We start from the raw sequence: 18,256 nt of genomic DNA, 5'->3' as shown, positions 1-18,256 counted from the left end.
CAGGATAAATCTGATGCCATTCACACTTTGAGTGAGTTGGGTTTTTTTTTATCGGCATTAGAGGCGCCGGAACTTCCTTTCTCTCCATTTTCCAAGATGCATTGCTCATACCAGTGTCCAATGGCTTATCTGCAATAAACTAAAGACCAACTTATCTGCTATGCTTGCAGACAGGAGAGCAGGAGCAGAGGGGCAAGGAGCTGCCCCCACTTTCTGTAGAGGCGCAAAGACCCACCCCCCACTTCCTGTGATCCATTGCAATGTCTTCTGCTGCAAATGGATTAGACTTGACAACAGGCAGTGGACCTGGTGTGTGTGTGTTTGTGTGTGGATATATAGTATACACACACTGCTCAAAAAAATAAAGAAAATAAATAAAGGGAACACTAAGATACCACTTCGTAGATATCACTGAATGAAATATTGCAGCTGCAAATCTTTATTCATTACATAGCGGCATGTGTTGAGAACAAGAAAACATAAAAATGATCAATGTAAATCAAAATGAATATCCCATGGAGGTCTGGATTTGGAAGGATACTCAAAATCAAAGTGGAAAAACAAATTACAGGCTGATCCAACTTCAGTGGAAATGCCTCAAGACAAGGAAATGATGCTCAGTAGTGTGTGTGTGGCCTCCACGTGCCTGTATGACCTCCCTACAATGCCTGGGCATGCTCCTGATGAGGCGGCGGATGGTCTCCTGAGGGATCTCTTCCCAGACCTGGACTAAAGCATCTGCCAACTCCTGGACAGTCTGTAGTGCAACGTGACGATGGATGGAGCGAGACATGATGTCCCAGATGTGTGCAATCGGATTCAGGTCTGGGGAATGGGCGTGCCAGTCCATAGCTTCAATGCCTTCATCTTGCAGGAACTGCTGACACACTCCAGCCACATGAGGTCTGGCATTGTCCTGCATTAGGAGGAACCAAGGGCCAACCGCACCAGCATATGGTCTCACAAGGGGTCTGAGGATCTCATCTCGGTACCTAATGGCAGTCAGGCTACCTCTGGCGAGCACATGGAGGGCTGTGCGGCCCGCCAAAGAAATGCCACCCCACATCATTACTGACCCACTGCCAATCCAGTCATGCTTAAGGATGTTGCAGGCAGCAGATCGCTCTCCACGGCGTCTCCAGACTGTCACGTCAGTCACATGTGCTCAGTGTGAACCTGCTTTCATCTGTGAAGAGCAAAGGATGCCAGTGGCGAATTTGCCAATCCTGGTGTTCTGTGGCAAATGCCAAGCGTCCTGCACGGTGTTGGGCTGTGAGCACAACCCCCATCTGTAGACCTCGGGCCCTCAGACCGCCCTCATGGAGTCGGTTTCTAACGGTTTGTGCAGACACATGCACATTTGAGGCCTGCTGGAGGTCATTTTGCAGGGCTCTGGCAGTGCTCCTCCTGTTCCTCCTTGCACAAAGGCTGAGGTAGCTGTCATGCTGCTGGGTTGTTTCCCTCCTATGGCGCCCTCCACATCTCCTGGTGTACTGGCCTGTCTCCTGATAGCGTCTCCAGCCTCTGGACAATACGCGGACAAACACAGCAAACCTTCTTGCCACAGCTCGCATTGATGTGCCATCCTGGATGAGCTGCACTACCTGAGCCACTTGTGTGGGTTGTAGAGTCCGTCTCCTGCTACCACGAGTGTGAAAGCACAACCAACATTCAAAAGAGACCAAAACGTCAGCCAGAAAGCATTGGTGCTGAGATGTGGTTTGTGGTCCCCACCTGCAGAACCACTCCTTTATTGAGGGTGTCTTGATAATTGCAAAATAATTTTCATCTGTCTATTCTATTTACACAACAGCATGTGAAATTGATTGTCAATCAGTGTTGTTTCCTAAGTGGACAGTTTGATTTCATAGAAGTTTGATTTACTTGGAGATATATTCTGTTGTTTAAGTGGTCCCTTTAATTTTTTTGAGCAGTTTATAATATATTATATAATTTTATTTTTTAGGGGAATGGGTGTGGGGTAAAAGGATGGGTTTGCACGTCTTTTAGCGACCACCTTTCTGCAACTTGCTGGCTGATCAGTGGTCATTAAATCTAAATAATCTGTTTACACAGGCCAACCTCCCTTTCCATGTGCAAAGTGCAATCAGTAATAGATAATCCTGTACATATAGGTTTATGACATTCCCATCAGCACATGTGCTGCTGAGAACAATGATTTTTTAAGCCTCCTGAAAAATAATTTCATCTGACAAACTATCACTTTGCTCCTTTGGGTGATCTGCAGCCTGTTAGCTTTCACAATTATTGAGAAGCAAGTGTTCCTATTCTCCTGGAAGCAGCATCACATACTGAATAAGCCAAAAAATAATTAAATATCCTAAAAAAAAACCTCAAACACCCTGTGTTTCAGCAGCAAACCTACCCCCATCTTCCCCTCCAGCCCATGCATACTGTTATTTTAATATTTTTTTTTTTTTTTTTTTTTAAGCTGTCTATATCATTTCCTGGCAGGATGGCCCCAAAAATCACTTGGGATTTGTTTTGCTGTTTTTTTTATTTTCTGTTTGTTTTTTTTGTATTTATTTCTTTAGTCCTCCTATCATTGTGCAGCCCCCATGCTGTGACTCCATCTCTTGCCCAGATCGTTGTCGCTGCATTGTGGGTACTAGCAGCAAGCGCTAAACTAAACAAAGCATTTACTTCTCTATTTTTGGGGGGAAGTGCCTAATGTTAACTGTCAGTATTCACAGCTGTATTTTGCAATTTTTGTTCTCATTTGCAAGATTTATTTCTCCAGTGTCTTAAAAATTTTATAAAAAAAAAAAAAGCTACCTAGGACGTAATCCAACGTGCTTTTTCTGTACTTGCACTCAAGACTACCTGCCATTAGTCCAATGTGGATGGAGGCCTCCCGACTCTTCCCCCAACAGACAATTTGGAAAAAATAAGGAACTGGCAAGTCCAATTTTAGGACTGTTTATCCTTTTGTTTTCAAGCAAGATAAGCTGCTGGCAAATGATTCTGGCAGAGGCTCTCTTCTAGAGCAGTGCTCTGCAGACTGCGTGCTCCTATGTATGGAGGAGTCGGTAGAGATGTCTTCCAGCAGACTGCTATATCTCTTTTGCGGACTTATTTGATTCCATAATTACAGATTACAAAATAACTTTGTACAGTTAGATCGTGCAGTCATACTATTTTCCTCTGCCCTCTACTTCCGCCTAACCTGCAAGAAGTAGAAGATGGGAGTGGGAAATCCTGCAGTCATGCGCATTCTCTGCCCCCTACTTCTGCCTAACCTATATGAAGTAGAAGCAGGAGAATATGGGAGTGGGACATCCTGCAGTCATACTCCTGTGCCCCCTATGTCTGCCTAATCTACAGGGAGTAGAAGTGGGGTAAGATGGGAGTATGATGGCTGGACAAGGCTACAAGACTCTTTTATGTTGTGTGTATTTTTTTTTTTTTCCTTCTGGGGAGGGTATGATTTGGGAGGTTTGCAGATTCTCAAATTCTGTTGAAATAATGCTTCCTATTAATTTTTATGTGAATCCACTTTGCTGTCAATATGAAGAGTTTTTCACTATTTTCTTACTGAAAAGATTTTAAAAAAGTGCAAATACTTTCTTTGGACTATTAGATTCCATCAAGATCCGCTTTAAACTGGGAACTCTAAAATCGAAAGACTGGGGGGAAAAGAAAACTCTTCCAAAATTTTTCAAAACTTCATCAAAAACTGTTTTAGGAAAACAAAATAACAACTCTCCAAAATTGAGGTCCATGCCGCCTAACATGGGATACCATATTTTATATGTGCTGGGAATCCGCTTCATGTATCGTTCCTTTCCCATTTATGTTTCCATGCACAGCTCCAGTATTGGACTTCGCCAATTTAATAATTAATGCATTCTGGTTTTCATTTCGGCTGTCCTGTCGGTTTAATATTTAGTCTCAATTTATTCTACTAACAATACTGAATTAATTTTTGGCAATGATTCGCATTTGCATAGATCCAGCTTCAGTGGGAACCAAAGCTTTAACATTGGATTAAGAAAAAAATAAATATATATAGATATAATTATAGTAGTACAGTAAAAGGTGTTTTACTGGATGGGAGATACATTTCTCCCAGCAGGTTAATGTTTGGCCGGGTTTTTCCCGAAAGACAGGACCTGCGATGATGTCATGGTCACGTGATCAGCCCATGTGATGTCTACCTCACCTGTGGGAGGGGTTATGGGCTATGTAAAGGAGGTTGGTGTTTGGCACATGGTGAGTGTGTCTTGAAGTTACAGGAACTTGGCTGGACTTAGCCTGAACTTGTATACAGGATCCCCGTGCTGCAGGACTATAGCAGCAAGACTCTCAACAACCCTGGGAATGGCACCTGGTGGATGTCGCAGACCTGGCAGCCGCTTAAGCCCATCCCATGCAAGGGGTGAGTCTGGGACCAGTGGTTCTCCAAGCTGGAGTAGATTTGTTTTTTCCTTACTTTCTGTTAACCTGTTTGCAACGTAACATTAAAAAAACACTGAAATTGGACTTTAAGCTTGTGTGTTGCCTCGTTACTGCAGCCCTGCCATTACCTACCAGAACAAATGGTATATAATAATTAATTTTTTTTTTTTTTTTTTTAATGTAGGACAAAACTTCTTCCATCAGAGATTTCCACACTGTTCATTGGAGAACCTTACAATGAGGTATAGAAAAAGTGTAAAAAGTGCCAGGAGGGATCTACAGAACTACTGTATATCTCGTCACTTGTCTGTAACCTGTCTGTGCTTGCTTTTGCATGTATTGGTGATGAACTAACATACTTGGATAAGGTGTTATCTGAGCATGCTCTGGTGCTAATTGAGCGTCTTTGGTGTGCTCGAAAAATATGTTCGAGTCCCCGCAGCTGCATGTCTCACAGCTGTTAGGGAATACAGGCAGATTTCCAAACAGCCGCGAGACATTTAGCCGCGGTGACTTGAACATATTTTTCGAGCATGCACCCAAGCATGCTCAGATAACACCTTATTCCAGCAAGTCCGCTCATCACTAGCAGGTATCTGTCACTTTTTCAATTGACCCTTTATTGGCCTGCATAAAGGATGCAATCTGATCGACGCACATTTATATGGACCACTGATCGGGAATGTGCATTCTTACGAATGCTTGTTCTTCGTTCCCAGCTCGTGTGATAAAGCCTTTACGCATGGCTTCGAGTCCTATAATTTTACTGGTCCTACAACACAAATCTTTTCCCTAAAAATCTGTTTATTCCCATTCCTAACTTATAGGATCTTTCCTTCTTATGTTTATAGGCGGCTCACAGGATAGGAATGTGCTGTCGTTAATTGCCTTAACGATGTCCAATCTGTAAAGCTTCTTTTGAACTGATTATTTTAACCATTGCTGACACCCTTCCTAATAAACCCCCATTGACTATGAAGCTACATTATATAGCATAACTGCGCTAACAACACTGTATGGAGACTCTGAGCCAAGCATGAATATTCCCTGCACATAATTTCCCACAATGGTCCCGTATGTTAAATTCTGATTCTCAGAATTCCCATCTTATGAAATGTTTCCCTAATTGAACAGTGTGGGATTTCTTCATGTGTGTTGTGTACAGAATGCAATACGTCCCATTTTTTTTTCTATGGCATTTTAAGTTATTACGGTACTTATTCTGTATCTCTTTAAATATCACCCCTGGGGGGTAGTGGTGCGCCGGGGTCCGTCCTGATGGGATCAGATGTATTATTTGCACTGGGTATGCATGACGTTATTGGGACATTTTTGGAATTGATGAATCCCATACAGTTCTGGGATGGCATGTAGTTTTAAAATTCACAAGATGTGAAAAAGTCTTGACAGTGGCACATGACATTATCCATGTCATTCCATCATGTATACAGTCATGAGAAAAACTAAGTTTACCCCTCTTTGAATTATCTGGTTACTTACAGAGACAGGGAAAATAAAATCTGGTCCTAAAATTGGGTAAATACAACCACCATGACATTATTTAGCAAAAATGAGGGCAAAAAGGAAGAAACTGTGTGTGAAAAATGATTGACGCCTCTACTGCTTCCATAGCAGTAAACATGGTAATCAAAAACCATTGATTAATTGTTCGTCAGCAAATGTGATTTATCTCTGGAGCATTCAATCATGTGTTAAGAAAATGCCAAGGAGGAAAGACAGCAGTAACTATTTTAGAGAATTGTTAACAGGTACGCTGATACAACACGAAGACAATGAGGGGACAGTGATACTTTAACCAACATCTATTTATTTCAGTACCACAATCTAAGAGGGACCTTCAGCACAATATCAGGAAATAACACAAAGGGTGAAAATAAGAAACAAGTTATATAACAAGAAGAATATAGAATTCAGATGAACAGGATATTGACACAATGTTATTGAAATCATCATTAAATGATTATCGTCCGTGATGTCTTGGTCCTAATACCCCAAGTTAAAGGGCATCACTGTCACCGCCGGGCCCGTCATCGTTGTCACTCTAGGCAGCACTATACGTTACACAGGTTCTAACTGGAATCAACGATTCTACCTGCTAGGCTGCAGGTCCCAGGTTGGAGAGCTACTTGTCACGCTGGCCATCTACGTTCCCTGAAGTGCGGCCCTGGTCCCTGAATTGTACCATAGTCTATACTGGAAGCGACGACTCGCACAAATTCCCTCCTCTGCAGCCTAGTCGTCTCTTTTGATTTTGACTCTGCTCACTTGGCTTGGCTTTCTCTGGTCTTCACTCTGGTCTGGTCTCTTGTTATGGTGGCTATAAGAATCATAAAATTCTAGAATGTTAGAGTTGGAAGAGACCACCAGGGTCATCGGGTCTAACCTTCTGCTCAATGCAGGATTCACAAAACCATCTCAGACAGATGTCTGTCCAGCCTCTGTGTGAAGACTTCAATTGAAGGAGAACTCGCCACCTCTCGTTGGCCGCCTGTTCCACTCATTGATCACCTTCACTGTCAAAAAAAAATAAAAATGTTTTTCTAATATCTAATCAGTATCTTCTCCCTTTCAATTTCAATCCATTTCTTCTCTTGTGTCCATGTGCAAATGCGAATGATGATCCCTCTGCACTGTGACATCACATCAGATGTTTGTAGACAGCTATTGTCTCCTCTTAGCTCGCTGTAGCGCATGTCCATCCTGCTACAGGTCCGGGCCCCAAATTCACGCCTTATCTGCCCTTCTGGGCCTTTTATAATTGCTAACTGCATTGCAGGTATCACATGACCTGGTGTCTTCTACAATCTCTTCCCCGAGTAAACATTCACTACACTCTTGAGTTCCTACTAATGCATTTCTTTCTGCTTTCACTTTCTCTATTGTCTTTGACCAGAAGGTGACGGTCTTCACTTGCAGTCACTCTGTGAGGCATTAACTGTGTGTGTCTTTTCACTTGTCTATCTCTTTACATGTCGTTGCCCGTCAATCTGAAAAAGTATTATCAAGCCCTTTCCAAACACGTTGGAGGCAGTAATTCCATAGTGAGAGATTATTTACAACTAGAAACTATTCAAGATGGTTGACAATCTTCCCAGAAGTGGAAGTCGCCAAGAAATCATCCCAAGGCCAGATTGTGCAATACTTTGAGAAACTGCTTTAAAAAAACACTGAGCCTTACGCCTGGGCGGGCAGTTACAGAATTTATTCTACTGTTGTCTTGGGTCTGGCATTGTCCTAAATTGGCCTTTGCGTGTGGTCAGAACTATAGTTGCACCAATCTTCAAAATTCTTGCTCTTCAGGAGCCTAAAGTTGAATGAGAACTTTAATTAGGTGCACGTCCGCCTCTTCTAAAATTAGCTGTAGAATAACAATATATTGTAAACAGTCGGCCTGCCAGCTTCACGGCTTCCCAAAATTTCAGTTCTTTTTTATTCAGTATGTGGTTGTTTTGTGGTTGCAGACAGTGGTTGATTAAACCATCCTGTGTTCTCATCCTTCTTCTGTGTTGGAAAACCACAGAGTAAAGCATCTATCATGCACTGGGTGCAGCAAATGCTTTTTATTTGTGAGTTTAAGGGTTATTGCCACTTTGCAAAGTGATGATCTATGATCAGTGGGGTTCCTTCCTTTAGAACCCCCTCCAATTATGAGACTGAAGGGGCTGCAGCACTTGACTGTTTTCTTACTGGCACATCGGCACTTCTGGCTACCGATATGCCATTACTTTATGGATTCTGTAGGTTTCAGAAAACATTTCAAGGTGAGAATATGTTGGGGTCCCAATAGCCATAATTGACTCTTAGCAATGGATTCGTTAAGAATGATTGAAATGTGAACGGAAGAATAAAGTTAAAAGTATACCGTATCTCAATTTTTTTTTTTTTTTAATGGATACCTATAGTCTTTAATATGCAAAATGTATGAGGATAGGACAAGCTCCGAGTCATATGGACTGAGGACTTTGATCCTTTATTAAAACGGATGCGCATGTTAATCAATTAAACTATATGTGTCTTGTTTGCCGTGCGAGGAACAAAAAATGTTACACAGACGTGTATGATGGATGTGTGATTGTAGAGATATATATATATATATATATATATATATTTTGTTTTTCCTCATTTCTTAAAGGAAATTTGTCAGCATTTTTTTTTTTTAAATGTAATTTGACAGCATCATGATCTATAGACATAGTCCCTGATTCCAGCGATGTATCACTTAAAAACAACTACCACAAAGTCCTGTTTGATTTTTTTTTTTTTTTTTTTACTATGATATACTAAAATTGAATTTTATTTTTTTTCTCTTTGACTCCACAGCCTGTCTATTTCGTTACAACATATTGTCCCTGATCTACCTGCTGTTCCTGCTCCTATTACCATGGTTCTGTGGTCCGACTGCGCACAGCATGAGAGGTATCAATGCTTTATATGCACCAATATTATCACTTTTATTCCAGTTTCAGAAAGTAAATGCAACATTGTGGGGTAATGAATTGGTATAACCTTTTCCAAAAGACTTTCTATATTTGATTCTTCATGGTGTTCAAAATCTCTGCTTGCTGTCAATAACTTTGTTTCTAGTGAGTGAAAATGTCATGTAATGATCACAGGGGTGCCTCTGCTTGTTCTCTGCCTCTGCTTGTTGCAAGACACAGCTCTGACATCCTGTAACGAGTTACATGCCTGTGTGTCCATCAATTTGGAAAGTCAAGTCCAAGAGAAAGCATAAAGTCATATGTTACACACGTGTAATGTCAGATTTGATTTAAGTTTATTTAACTCTTTCAGTTTGGTCTTGATTTTTTTTTTTTCCCCATTGCCTCTTTGAACAGTAGTAAAACATTTCCAGATAGCGATGTCTCATAATAAACAAATGTGCATTAATACCATCTGTCAGAATAAGACTGCCAAAAGAGTAACGAGAAAAACCTTCGAGGGCTTGTGTCCGCCACTGGACAACCCTTTTTAACAAATTAACTTTGCAGCATAAGATAAAGTAAAACACTCTCCTATTGGACAGCGCCGTTTCTCTAATACCATTGTAATGTCTTCTGGTGGCCACGAGACCGCTGCAGCCGATCAGGGGCCGCATATTGGTTGCAACAGTTAGATGTCATAACATTGTCACCTGATTCTTGGGAGAAGACACTGCGCCAATCTGCGAGGAAACAGGTTTTGTTTGTTTTTTTTTTTAATATACATTTTATCTTTTAAGAAGAGTTGGTTCAGTAGTGGACAGCCCCTTGTACAGTTATCATATTTTATTTCACAATTATGGTACTGTAGTAGCTCTATTTAAAGGCCTAAATAAATAAAGCTATCCATAAAAAATGTGATAATTTCGGTGACTTTTGGAAATGGGACGTACCCCCACTCCATCTTAAAACAACCATAACTACAGTAGACTAAAGGTACTGTCACACTTAGCGATGCACCAGCGATCTTAACCAGCGATATGACGCGGTCAGGATCGCTGGTGCATCGCTAAGTGGTCGCTAGTGAGCTGCCACACAGGCAGATCTCACCAGCGACATCTCAGGGGTCAGGGGTCGCTACTTACCTGTCACACTAGGCGATCCTGACGTCCTCCCGCCCGGCTCCACGCTCGTCTCTCCACAGGAAGCTGACGACGAGAAAAAGTCCAGCCTGTTCTCGCGCGATCAGCGATAAGCAGCGGGGGAGCCGGTCAGAGGTAAGTATCACACACAGCGATATTGCTAGCAATATCGCTATAACGTCACAAGTTATAGCGATATTGCTAGCGATATCGCTTAGTGTGACAGTACCTTTAGACACTGGAATAAAAACGCAAAACGCGTTATTTTGGTTGTAAAAATGGCCACAGCTTTATTTAAATCACAGGATTAAAACCATCACAGTAGGAGCCAGGTGAAGTGCTAGCACATTGGGATTCACAGGTACTGTGATATCCCTAGCTATCTGACATACAGCACCAGGACAGACAGCCATAAAGGAGTGGCGCGCACTGGAGGCCATTCAAGCAGGGCCAGTAAACGTTCACTCCTGTGCTTATCCACCTTGCTTGCCTCCGATTCACGTTAGCATTGCAGCATCCTTGCAACTGGCCACCAAAGCCGAGCCTGGTCACCACCATGAGGTTTTACATTGTCTGTTAGTTAACATTAGTCCACCTTAACTTGTCTGCAGCTTCCACCTGGCTCCTAAACCGCAAAGCTGTGACAAGTTATAAGTTAAAGGTCCACCCCTCCCAAAGTCATGTCCCCTTCTGCTTAGTGCTCCAAGGGTTTCTGATTTTAGGGGGATGTTCCGCTGCTAGGTTCTCTATCAATCTCAACTATGGGCTCTGAAGTGTTCCCCATGTGAATGCCGTCATGGCCACCCAACATTTGGTTTCCTGAGATATGATCTGCACCGATGACAACGGATGGCATATTTTACCATTGTCCTCAGTTTATGAGGTGGGAATAACGTTTGAGACCACATAACATGTATGTTCATGGCGTTTTCACGTCTTAAATGTTTATGATCGATCTATGGGTTAAGTAGAGATCTCCCTTCTCGGACTGTTTTCCTTTTTTGAGAACAAGGGACAGCGTCAGAATCTGAATGGAAAGGTGGCTGGGTTTGCTTTCCGAATGCAACTGAATAAATGGTCCCACTACCTCCTCTCCTATCACCAGGGGTCAGTTGACTGGATTGGGGACCCACTTCTGGACATAGGTGTAGGCACACAACTATCAGACATTGTCATATACTCTCGATATACCATAAATGGGTCAGGGCTCCTTCATTCCAAAATAGATGGAGGTCTCAACTCTTGGTCTTCTTGGACCTCAAACTATGATCTATTTATGTCCTATCTTATGACAAGAGCTGCAGAAATATAACATAGTTTTTGTAGTTGCCTCACATGATGGTCACCACATGATATCACAAGACTTCTATGTGAAGGCAGAAATACGTTACAGCATAAAAATTCTGGACACAGTAATCCTAGGAGCCCAAAGGTCTTTGGAAATGGTTCCTAGAGCCACAGTTCTGAATGAGAAATACAAGCAATCTTTTGAGTTTTTTCTTTTTTGTTCATGGGATTTGCAAAACACTCTGAATAATTCTTATAAGAAAAAAAGTTTTTGATACCATGTTAAAATGTAATTGTTCTCAGTGGGAGAAACAAATTATTAATCTTGTAGTAATCATAAGTGATGTTAGAAATCAAGCTTTGGAGACTACTCGGGTCTCCTCATCAGGCGTGGTAGAACAAAGTATCTGAAGAAAGACAATATACATATATTGAGAGTCCTAAGTGGTTGATACCATTCAGTGGCCAACCGAAAAGATGACAACAAAAGGATTCATAATTAAGATTATTATTTTGTTTCTCTCACTGAGAACAATCAATCATATTTATTATCTGACGGCTGTCAAGGCATCTGAGGTCACGATCTCATTCTGTAAGGAAGGAGCTGACAAATTGCCTATGTGAAAAACCTCTTCTCACGACCTTTTACTGTTTACTAATTTTTTCTTTATTGCTTCCTTTTTACATTCTCTTTCGGTGTTCTAAATCATTTTTGTCTGCAATAACTGTTCCACCTGTCTATGTAAACTTTTTTTTTTTCTCTTTTCCTTTTATTATGTTGCGCTTTCTTTTTCTGTGTTTCTCTCTCTTTTTCCCCCCCCGTGGCGCTGGCTCTCTTTTCCCCCCCCGTGGCGCTGGCTCTCTTTTCCCCCCTCGTGGCGCTGGCTCTCTTTTCCCCCCTCGTGGCGCTGGCTCTCTTTCCCCCCGTGGCGCTGGCTCTCTCTCTGTGGCTCTCCCCTTCTCTCCCTTTTCTACGGGCAGCAGCGTGTACGTAGCCTTTTGTTTTCTTAGTTCTCAGTGATGTTTTTATCCTTTCTGGTTTTATCTGACATTCTTTATTTGTTCGCCCCCTGCCATTGTGCCTATTCCCTGTACTGTATCGCAGATCTCTCTCTTCGCTGTCACTCCTCCTCTTCTTCTTTACTGTCTGCCAAGCTGTTTCTCCATCTAAACCTTCCTTGTTTGAATTCTTCTCGGTTTCCTTCTCCCCTATCCCGCAGCTTTTATAGTTTATCTTGAGTAAATAAGGGCTGTTTTTCTTTTTCTTTCTTTTTTTTTGTAGCTATGACCCTGTATGATCTTCTCTGCTTCTGGGAGACGCTTCTTTGCTTGGCTCCACACTTGCACTTGGCCTGCTGCTATCCCCCAGAGATCTAACCCGACCTGATGAATAAAGTTGACTCTTTCATTTCTTATACAGCCATGATTTATATCCCAAATTCATGTTTATAGATCTGCGGTGAAATTGGAGAGCATCTTACTCAGGTTATAATTATATATAATTTTTTATTTTTTGCCCTTCTATGCTCACTGTACCTGCAATCATACTTTCTACACTGTTGCTTTCAGCTTTTTATCATTTAGATTTTATTTTTAATTTCCCAGGTTTTATTTTTAATTTTTCGGCACTGCCTGAGCAGAAATTTTTCCAGCAATCTGGATTACGGGTAGAGTAAAGATTTAGGCAACAGTACTCAACGTGCGTAATGATTAGGTAGTTGCACACCCTACTACCTTACAATTACTACTCCCATCATCACACAATGTTGCTGTTTTTTTTTTTTTTTCTTCTTTTTATAGAATTTTATGTAAATTTGATCGTTTTTGGACAGTTTATATATTGGTTAGTTTTTGGAACAAGGTTTTAATTAGCGCTAGTGTCCATTTGGTTCCTATCGGATGTTCTGTGACGGCTCCGAAATCCTTCTTCTCTATTTTTTAAGGGTATGTGCACACATAGTTTTTTGGGTGTGCGGATTTTGTAGAGAAAACCGCAGGTAATCCGCAGGACAAAAGTCCTGCGGTTTATCTGCGGTTTTGCCCTGCGGTTTTACACCTCATAATGGATGAGGTGTAAAACTGCAGCGTTTCTGCACCAAACAATTGACATGCTGCGTTTTGAAAACTGCAGCAAAACCGCACGGAAAAAAACGCAGCATGTGCACATTTTTTTTTTTTTTTGCATTGGAAATAAAGGTACTGTACAACGCAGCAGAATCTGCTGCGTTTCTGCAGAGCCAAAACCGCAGAGGAAACGCAGCAGTTTTCACTACGTGTGCACATACCCTAAGAGATCTGCGTGTTCCTGAACATTTATAGGCTGAAAGGGCACATATCTAAAGACCCTCATACCCATTAGATAGCTGTCGTAAACCATGGCACAGATGTGGACAGAGACTATAGTTTTTAACTCTACATCTCCCTTTCGCCATCCACTTCCAAGTTTTGTGCATCCAAATGCAAAATGTGAACTTGCTCTGTAAAAGGTTGGGACCATCTGAAAGTGTCATACCTTTTTTTTTTTTTTTTTTTTTGCCATAGGCAACTACTTGAACTTTTTTCTTTCTTTTTTTTTTTTTTGTACCAGTTTTGATACCTCTCTTCCCAATTGTATCCAGACCTGATAATTATTTTTCAGCTAAACTACTGTGAGAAAGTCACTGGTAAAGTGCTGGAGGGGAGATGTGTCACTACGCGTAATGGCGTCAGTGATCTAAACCAGTGTTTTGTCCACCAGCACACTAAGTACTGTGAGGGGTTAAGCTAACTTATATAATGGGCTGGCTTTTATGTGGACATGCATAGAGTGGGTGGGAGGATGTCCACCTTATCTCCACCCCAGGGTGTGGTATGGGCTCCAGAGGCAGTCTTGGTTCAGCAGTACTGGAGACAGGATCTCCAGTGGTTTTTGGCCTGAGGAGGAAAGACTGAACCTGTGTTGCTCCCCGCAAATGTATGGACTGTGTACAGCATTTTTGTTTTCTTTGTTGTTTTCATGTTTTTGCCTGAAAGGCTGTGTTTTACTTTCCCCTTCTTATTGGTGTATGCCGCCATATAATAAACCATCTTTCTACCTCCATGTACCGCTGAGTGAGTTGAACTCCCACACTGCCTGGACTTTACCTACATCGATACATTGTAGCAAATTATCAGAAAGTTAAAGAAACTTCTACCTAGTTGCTGAAATGCTTCTCTGATAAGGCGACTTTTGGTTGTGTGCTGGCGTAACCTCCAGTTTTTGTGTTGGGGAGGAGGTGCATTATTTTAATTTCTTTCTTCTTCCATAGAGAATGATTGAGGGTGCATAACGGTTGTGGTCCCCATGAAGCCGTACCTAAATGTTGCAGAGAATACACTTCCTGTATAGGAGACCCTTTTTAGATGTATCAGATGATCCTTTATTAACAATATGACACTATTCATCAGTGATAACTAGTGGCAGCAAGTATTAGAGTCTGACATTCTGCGTAAATTCTGTCGCCTATGCATAGCGTGTCTATTATAACTGTCTAATAACCACAATTGGTGACAGATGTATATTTGACACTTTATTTTCATCAAAACCCCCTTTTTTGCGATGTGGTACAATGAGGTCATTCTGACCCTTCCATGCCTGATTTTAGGCCGTTCTTTGCAGCCATTGTTTTCTTCATTTCTGTGAATTGGCGGCTTGATGGCTTTCCGTGAATTAGCGGCTTGATGGATACGCTAGAAGCTATTCATGTTCCTCATGCACTTTTTGATGCCATTATTTCTTTTTTCTAAAACAAACTGCAGAGGTTTTCTGAACCCAGAAAGAAACTTTTTGTTCTCTAGGTACAATACATTATGTAAGGTTCATGCTAACCAATGACTTATGGTCAGCCTGCGCCAGGCATGCGGCTGCACAGGGAACAGCGCTTCTCCTCTCCTGTGTATTCCACATGTACATAGATGGAAGAACACCACCTCTGATGGGAATGAATTCAGGCGCTTGATGAAAACTTAATTTTTCTAAAATATTAATGAATTTCAGTACAAAAGGACTTGAACCTTGTCATAGTCTATAAATTCGATTTATATTGGTTTAGGACTTTTTTTCTTTTTTTCTTCCAGAAGGGCCTGTTTGTAATTGCGGCTGGCTATTTTATCAATGGAAATCCCACTAATCTAAAGTACTGTGGAAGTCCTTTCCTTCCGTGCAGGATTTCTTTCCTTCTGAACCATGCGTGAGCGTCCGATCCCATTCACACAGATGTATGCAAATGTTTCTAGATCCTTTCTGAGTGGGAGACCCGTGAAATCGGTGACGATGGAAATGGATGATAAATGATATTAGTGGATGAGGGTATAGGGTGCAGTTGCACAGGCTTTTGCCCCTTTTATACAGTCTGTAGTTGACACAGTGACTTCTGCTGGCTGATAAGTGTTACTGCACCTACCTGTAAATTGTTAGATGGACACCATTTTATGGAATCTTAAGAGGGTTGTCCACCTTTTGGAGACATTTCTTCTTACTTAAATGCATGTATTTTTGGCTTGATATCATTGTTTTGTAATCTGGCTCCATTTACTAAAAGTGCAGCTTCTGTGTTGCATTGTCTACTGCCGGCTGCAGAATGAGTTAACTGAGAGTCCATCAGTGATCCCATTCTGACTGTCCAGTGAGAGTTTCTATTCTTTTAATTTTTTTTTCAATAAAAGCTCCTTTTCTGGTGATTTATGATCACATCAAAGGTGAATGTGGATTTACTTATTTTATCAGACGCATTTTGTAGGCACTGATCCCACCTCGCCAACCCCCTCTGGGCATCATCGTGTTCTGCGTCCTGACACTTGGCATTGTATATGGCACACTTTGCCCTTTTCTGATCATGGTTTCTTTTTTTGGGGTGGAGGTTGTGGCTGTGAGTGACAGTCTGTGACTCTTTGTAAACTGATTTACTTTCGATGTGTTTTTTTTTTTTTTTCTTCTGATTTTGGTTTCGTTCAGCCTCTGTGGTTTCACACTCTGCAGAATATAAATGAGGTTATTACAGAAGTCACATTCTTCCGAATATCTGTATAATCCGAATCGCTTTGGGGAGCGATGTGGATGTCATTGATTCTGCAATATGGGGCGGCTCTGATCTGTAGCATCAGGGCACTCTAGATCCAGCGATCCCGCCAACACTGCTAGCAAGCTCTATAGCATTGAGCTTGCAAGCGCTGCACCCCTTGCTTGGGAAACCGGCCGCAGAGGTGGCCGGTAACCCAGGCAAAGAGCTGTATACTATATAAATTAAAAATCCCTGCATGAGAAAGAGAGATTAAAAAAAAAAAAAAAAAAAATGGAATCCGTCACTGGATCCCGTCAGTGATGGATCCGCCGCCCAAAGGATCCGTCGCGATCTGCCTTTTCGACGCAGACAAAAAACGTTGCAAAGTCCGTCTACTCCAGACGGCTGACACCAAAATTCCAACGGATCCGTAAAATGACGGATGGAATGGACGATCATCCGTCGCTAATGCAAGTCTATGGGGAAAAAACGAATTCCGCCAGAAAAAATGGCGGATCCGTTTTTTCTCAAAAGGGCGGATTTTGACTGACGCCAAACAACTGAAGTGTGAAAGAGGCCTAAGCATTTCAGAAAAAATATATAATATAGATCCGGCCAGGAGCAATAGGCAGAAAGAAAACTAGTCTGGCTTTGCCCCTGGCCGGCTCTTCCCAGTGATGCTAGATGAGATTGATTGTTCTCTCCTTACATTCACACGTGAGAGACCCCTGAATCGGCGGCGCTGTGAGAAGCCGGCCAAGGGCAAAACTGAACTGGCCTCTTCTCCGACTAAGGTCACCAGCTGGATCTTTAAAGCATGTTTCCTCTGAAATGCTGCACTGGTTCATGAAAAAGTGCAGTCGCGCAGCCAGGCTCCGATTCATGCCACCTGTGGTTTGGGCATCATTAATAAGGTGACAGGTTCCCTTGCAATATAGGGCGGGGCATTTTTCACAAAGCCACACTCATTTCCTGGACCTAAAGAGACTAGTGTACTTGCTTTGAAAAATAATGAAATATATATTTATTATAGTTAATATTGTGAAATCTGGTGACAATCCCAGCTCTTTATAAAGGCAGCGCTAATCTTTTAGGGGTTCTTGTTCCTACGTTTTCCAACCCGTTGACATGCTTAAGCAGTATGACATTTGGACGGGTGCTTATGATCTCCTTCATTTTTAATTTCACTTATTCTATCTTGGGTAGCTATGTGATAGGAGCGGCATCACTCCGGTGGGGGTCGGCAGCTGTAATATTCATTATGGAAGCCGTCGTCGCAGTCCTGCCATAGGCCGGAGCATCTATCCTTAAACTCCTAATAAAAATATTGGACGGGGCAGCCGGCGGCCTTGCAAACGTGCTGCCATCTGCTATTAGACCTGACATTCACTTGCTTCCTCCCTGCTGGGATCTTGGCCGCAGTCATGTGTAACTTGATGAGTAGTTGGATCAGATCTCCGGGGGCTTTAAGTCAGGACCCCATTCTGCCTTCGCTAAAATAAGGAGGATTTGTGTGTGATGACCGTAGCCGCCCATCAATTGCCCACTGACGCTGATCCCTCCCTTCTGGACACTTGTAAAAGCAATCGGGTCTTAATATTATGCTCATGAAATCGGAGACTCAAAAGTATATTTTCCAAAATGACTCTGACATCTGTCAATAACATTAGGAGTATTTGCAAAGAAAGAAAGGGAGAAATTGTATAAGCGTTGTCTTAGATAAACCTTTTAACGTAAAGTTAAAAGCCCTTAAAAGTGTCTCCTGACCCCATCGCAGGGATGCAAGTTAGGTTTACTTCCCCACACATGCATCATTACTATTAAGATCTATGGAAAATAACGTAAATAGGCGAGTAAGCGCTCGACTTGCATTAACTATAGTATCGTGTGACTCTTCAGGTCTTGCGTGGCTGAAGATACCAATATTTCACACCCTCTCTTTCTCAAGTAG

At 42.0% G+C, this 18,256-nt stretch overlaps 1 protein-coding gene across 4 annotated transcripts in view; it reads left to right on the top strand.

The window, feature by feature from the left end:
- The window catches only part of PIEZO1 (piezo type mechanosensitive ion channel component 1 (Er blood group)), a 156,727-nt gene that overhangs the window by 36,624 nt on the left and 101,847 nt on the right, over positions 1–18,256 (top strand). For all 4 annotated transcript variants that reach the window (XM_073583269.1, XM_073583277.1, XM_073583261.1 and 1 more), the window contains exon 2: positions 8,761–8,856. In XM_073583269.1, the coding sequence (XP_073439370.1) occupies positions 8,761–8,856 (96 nt within the window). The remainder of the gene's footprint in view (positions 1–8,760; positions 8,857–18,256) is intronic.

This window comes from Dendrobates tinctorius, unplaced genomic scaffold (genome assembly GCF_039654945.1).
Source record: "Dendrobates tinctorius isolate UK_male_01 unplaced genomic scaffold, ASM3965494v1 ptg000009l, whole genome shotgun sequence".
Lineage (NCBI taxonomy): Eukaryota > Metazoa > Chordata > Amphibia > Anura > Dendrobatidae > Dendrobates > Dendrobates tinctorius.
This window is presented reverse-complemented; position numbering and strand designations above follow the sequence as displayed.